Genomic DNA, 5,467 nt, shown 5'->3' with positions numbered 1-5,467 from the left:
CAAACCTATCTGCTATAGTTTTGCAACATCTGTCTGGTGGCCTCCATCGCTTCGATTCTACTTTCTGTATGCCGAATATGACTTCACTCACAGCAACAAGTTGTTTTTTGGGTGAACATTCCAGTGATGAGCTGAACAAGTATCTGCTAAATAAGAGAGGACAATGCGAATCTCGTTGGAATATACAAACATTTGTGATATAAGGTGTTGAACAGGAAAGCTGACAGACCACCCAGGCATATCACCAGACCAATGCACTCACGCGCATGCCCTCTGTGTAACTGTGTTGCTACACCTCACATTTGTGAAATTAGAACAATTTAACAGACATATAAACTGCACACGTATCAAATAACAAATTCCCGCAACAGAAACATATAGCAGCAAAAAGAGTCTACAGAAACGTGTGTTGGTAAGTTGCAAAACAGTATCATTTCAAGGCCTTTTGGCGTTTCTCTGTACAATGATCACATGTCATGATCTACTAACAGCTCAAACACTACACGCTGGTGCTCTGATGAGCGAATTCAGAACTAGGTGCAACACATCCAGCCATTCGGATGAAACATGATACTGAGTGCTGTCTACCCTGAGACGGTGCAGCTTAGTTCCCGGCATTGATTCCGAAAATCCGGACCTTGTGCATGTTGGGCAGCTTGGCAACAACCAGTACAGTGACAGCAATGGTGTTTAAAAAGAGCATAGGATGTTGATAGTCGGTGGTGTGTGAAGCTATCAAGTACCTGCAAAGGAACATAAGCATATCCTGTAAATAATGATTGTCACTCAATACATATAAGAGATAATGGGAAATGGACAACTCAGTGAGGAGGTCACGTATATAGGATGGAACAATCATTTTGTTCATGCTTCATATAATGCAATAGAGTTCGCATATATAATTAGAAGTTCAGGTTCAAATATTTCAATTGAAGGAAAATAACATGGTTAAACTACATAAACCCATTGTTTATCAGTGGATAGCAAAAGAAGTTTTAAAGAAAATATGCAGTCCTAAAGTAAACATGCCAAACAACATGAAAGTGTTTTCAGAAGCTAGCTAATAGTTTAACGACACATTATCAGCCTAAAATAAGATGCATTGCGAATAATTTTCTCTTCAGTTATCATGGATATAAGAGAACAATTATGTTTAAGTTTCACACTAGCGTCGTAGTAAAATTGGCAGCGCCAAAACAGAGCCTAGATGGAAAGATCATGTATCAGTTAGTTGTCCTACAGTAATAACATGTGACATGACCAAAACAGATTCGAGAGTTGAGTTTCACAGGGTGTCTCATTTGATGGGCACTAAGATCTACTGTGAATCTTATCCCAGATTGTAATGTGTATGAAATAAATTAGAAACATATTTCCTTCATTCCTTGCGTCTTTACTCTTATAAAAGTGTGAGTTGGTGCTGATGGTCCATCCGCCTCAGACTATTGCAGCCATTAGATGGATCAAACTTGAACGGAACGATTGGAATGAATCTTTACTCCTATAAAAGTGTTGGTGGTGATGGTATGTCTGCCTCTGGACTATTGCAGCCGTTGGATCTATCTTCAACAGTTGGAATGAAAGTGGATACTAGGACAGTCACGTGCAGACCAGACACTGCAGCCATCCTTCCCCATCCGTATCTGTGTGCCTGTGCGACCGCGAAAGGAGAGAATTCCCAGATGGGCACCTGAGCAGACACCACTAGGTTAGCCCGCTGGAGCGTCGCCGTGTGCTGGAACATCCTTCTATGACCCTCCCAAAATTTCACTTCCTCACAGGCTCCTCATGCAGGCCCGACTCTCATCAGTCGACATCTCCCCGAGTTTCCTCCAGTCCTCATGCCAGGGGAAAGAACTTCCGTGGCCTCTTGCCTCCACCAGTGGCCACCATTTCAAGGTCGTGTTGTGGTCAAAAGTCAAAACCATTCATCCTGTACAGAGCCTGGCCTCCACCAGTTCGACTTGCCAGCACCGCTCCTGTCATCTCAACCTGCCATCGCTGCCTTGACCGACACCAGCTGCTGCAATGAGGGCATGTGTACCTTTGTAAATTGCTAACGCCCCTCTTCGATGTGTAGTTAAGTAGTTAAATGGCACATCGGATGGTGCTATTCCTATTGTGTGTACAGGTTTATCCCTATGTAAATAATTTAATCCTCTTTCGGTTTTATTTTGCCATCTGTACCACAATAGTTATAAAACAGTTGCCAGTTTGTTCCCATCGATACCAATTAAAATAGACTATCTGTGCTACATGTATAAAAGCTATTGTTCACTACAATGACATAGAAACTTATGCTAAAATCTATCAGACAAAAATTGGTAACTCGAATTGGAACATAAACATCTTCAGCAGTTAGGGTCTTGTATGTCATTCCTTCATTACGCTTATCCTTTTTATGTAGACAGCGGTGCTGGTTTCGATGATGGTGGACGGTTGTCGGAGTTAGCTCGGATGGATGCAAGAAGGTGCACGAGGGTTACAAGACCAGGGGATATGAGAGAACATGCAAATGTTTGCCGGGACATGGTTGAAACTCACACAAATAAAAGATTTAACAAGTCTGCTCCTAAAATAGGGCAACAAATTAAGGGCCTCTATGCATGTTTGTTGCTCCGTAGCAGCGCACAGGCACATTTCTAATTTGCTAGTACGGCAAAATGTGAGTTCCGTCTTCACCAAAACTAACCTCAGCATGCAGGATTTTGATTTCTCCACCACAATTAATATGGAAAAATGTGACCAATCCATCCACTCATAAATAACAATCTAAACAAAGCATTTTAATCAAACAGAGCAACCATTGGCGCTAGCTATGTTCTCAGATGGCAGGTGAAACATTCTACAAACTAATGATTTGCAAGCCGTAAACAGTGGCAAATCTGTTGTGATCCTATCTGATTGAGTTAACAGTAAACACCACAGTGGCAAATCTGTTGTGATCCTATCTGTTGTCGACGAATAGTTGTTGATTGATTAAATGCTGCTGCAGCAAGTTATCACATCCATACTAAGAGAAATAGTGCAATGTCCTCCTTACAAGTCTATAAAAGGATGAATATTGCTATTTAGTTCCACATGTAAATACCGACCACAAGTGTAGCACTCAACTAAGTACTTAACCAATGTATCACCAAATTTAGCCTCTAATCACTAGATGTGAAAGATCCATCATGATAATGAGGCCAATAGTGCGGAACTCCCAAGAAAATCAGTTACACGTGAATATGAGGCCACAAGAAATCAAGAAATATAGACATGCAAACATAATAGTGTGGATATTACTAACAACGACCATGCATAATTAATGAAGCGGCGTAGCATTTTGCTCTGTTCCTTGCCAAATAAGGACCCATAAACAGCAATAGAAAATAAAAATAAATCAGCAGAATAACACTTACAGGACCACAGGAACCACAACAAGAAACTTTCTGTTGCGAGTAAGCTGCTTGCCGTTGTCCATTTGCTCCCACCAGGTCAATCTATTGTACATCCCCTGGTCATCAGCAAATGGAGTTCCCTTCTTCCAGTGGAAGAAGTGGTACGTAATCTGCAATGAAGATTCACTTAGGCAAGCAGTGACAGCACAAAAAAAAAATTGTAGCAAAATATATCACTATGAACTTATGGAAAAACTAGCAATATCTTTTTATTTGCAAAACTGAGGGTTGGGTAAAATGAATGAGCTACAATATTCACTACCGTTATAGACCAAACAATTATCATTGACTCATTCACGGCCACATTATAATGTTAACAGAGTAGCAAGAAATGAGGAAACGCATTTCAGGAGATAATGAATCTCCATACGAATGCATACCGTCTGTTGAACTTGCTCTCTAACGCAATGAGTCGCCTCTGTTTAAGTTTTGGAAATGCTCCTGCTCCGCACTGACCAGAGAAATAGTTTGAGCAGGTACACATATACATACTAACTTAAGGTACATTAAAGACAAGACACTGAGCTTGGAAATGTGGACAAATAAGTTCTGCTAAAGTAGTTAATACTATCTACACGAATAGCATACGGCAGGGAGATAGTCCACATAAAAAAGGACATCATTGACGGAATGCTGCCTATAACTATCTAAAGTCCAAACTAAGAACTCTTTGGAAATGAATCTCAGCAAAAAAAGAAAAATCATAATACACACTTGATCATATGCGAATATGCACACGTTTTGTTAAGCGCGACTCCTATGCAAGTACTGTATCTTACTGCTATTTCAACACTCTGTTGATCAGAACGACAGGCAGGAATCCTCACTAGCGACACTTAATCAGGTCTGCATAGCAAGAACATGACATGCAGGACGGGACAGCAACAGAATGGTGTTAAGCTGAAAACCTTGATGCTTAGCGACTTAGAACGCAGCTGTGCGTCAACAGGAATGCAGGCGACATTTGAGGTTCGGAATTCCATTCACCTCGAGCTATTATGGGTAGTACTGGCTGGTACGAAGGTTACAGCAAGGTCGAGACAATAATAATTAGGGGTCGCAGGTCGAGCAGTTGGATGAGAAAGCCGATACTAGCAGGTAGAATTCGGGTAACGCAACATAGCAATTCGTAGCTAGGGAAGGCAGATGCAGCAATTCCGTCCTAATTCGTGGCCATCAGATCCACGGGGCGGGGGTGCGGAAGCCAGCCCAGGCAGGCAGGCAGGCAATCTGAAATCCTAATAATCCTAATCTAAGATGGTGTAGGAGGTTAGAGAGAGGGAAGGCTCGGTACCGCGAAGTGTCCTAGGTTGACGATGGTCCAGGCCATGCCGGGTGTGCATCCGAAGACGGAGAGGACGAGGAGCCATGAGACGAAGAGGATGAAGATGTAGGTGGTCCAGACCCCGGGGTACATGAACCACTCGGTGTTCTTGTTCAGATCCGGCGGCGGCACCGCCTGCACGTACAGCTTCGCCATCGATCCGCCCGACCCTCCCCTTGGTCCGCCGCGCGCGCGCGCTGTGGGGTGGCTCCGTCGGTCCGTGCGTCCGGGTCGGCGTGTCGGAGGGGGGCTGTAGGCTGGTGCGAGGTGCGGGGAGGCCGGAATGGATTTTGTAGGAGGAGGAGGGCGGATGGTTGCCGGTAGGGGTAGGTCAGCGCGGACGGAGGATGGAGGAAGAGGAAGGTTCAAAGATGGGGGACGGGGAGGAAGGAAGAGTATTGGCTCAGGCTGCGAGGCTGGGGATGACCGACGGGGACGAGGCGACGCAGGCCGTCGGATGCACGACCGCGATCGGGTCAATTCGGAACCGACGGCGTGGGCCCTGGGCCGTCTGGGCCTGGCCCGGTTATTCTTACCTTATTCTCTAGCACAGCCCGTAAAAACGCGAACTGAAACACTAAAGTTCAGTTCACCGAACTCGCGTAATATTTTGTTTAACAGTTTTGGTTTACGGGCTCTGTTCTGCGCCAGCGGATTCCGAACCCATAAAAGCAGTGTTTATGAAAAAACTTTGCATATG

At 44.1% G+C, this 5,467-nt stretch overlaps 1 protein-coding gene across 1 annotated transcript; it reads right to left on the bottom strand.

Annotated features, from left to right (window-relative positions):
• Positions 1 to 352: 352 nt before the first annotated feature.
• LOC124674577 (ORM1-like protein 3) lies at positions 353 to 4,950 on the bottom strand. The gene is made up of 3 exons (XM_047210620.1): positions 4,738 to 4,950; positions 3,405 to 3,553; positions 353 to 743 (listed from the first exon to the last, which is right to left on the bottom strand). The coding sequence occupies exons 1-3, from the start codon at positions 4,921 to 4,923 to the stop codon at positions 605 to 607; spliced, it is 474 nt and encodes a 157-aa protein (XP_047066576.1). The 5' UTR covers positions 4,924 to 4,950; the 3' UTR covers positions 353 to 604.
• Between the last annotated feature and the right edge of the window lie 517 nt (positions 4,951 to 5,467).

The sequence above is a fragment of the Lolium rigidum genome, chromosome 7 (genome assembly GCF_022539505.1).
Source record: "Lolium rigidum isolate FL_2022 chromosome 7, APGP_CSIRO_Lrig_0.1, whole genome shotgun sequence".
NCBI classification, from domain to species: domain Eukaryota; kingdom Viridiplantae; phylum Streptophyta; class Magnoliopsida; order Poales; family Poaceae; genus Lolium; species Lolium rigidum.
Note: the sequence above shows the minus strand (reverse complement) of the source record. Positions and strands in the feature narration are given on the sequence as shown.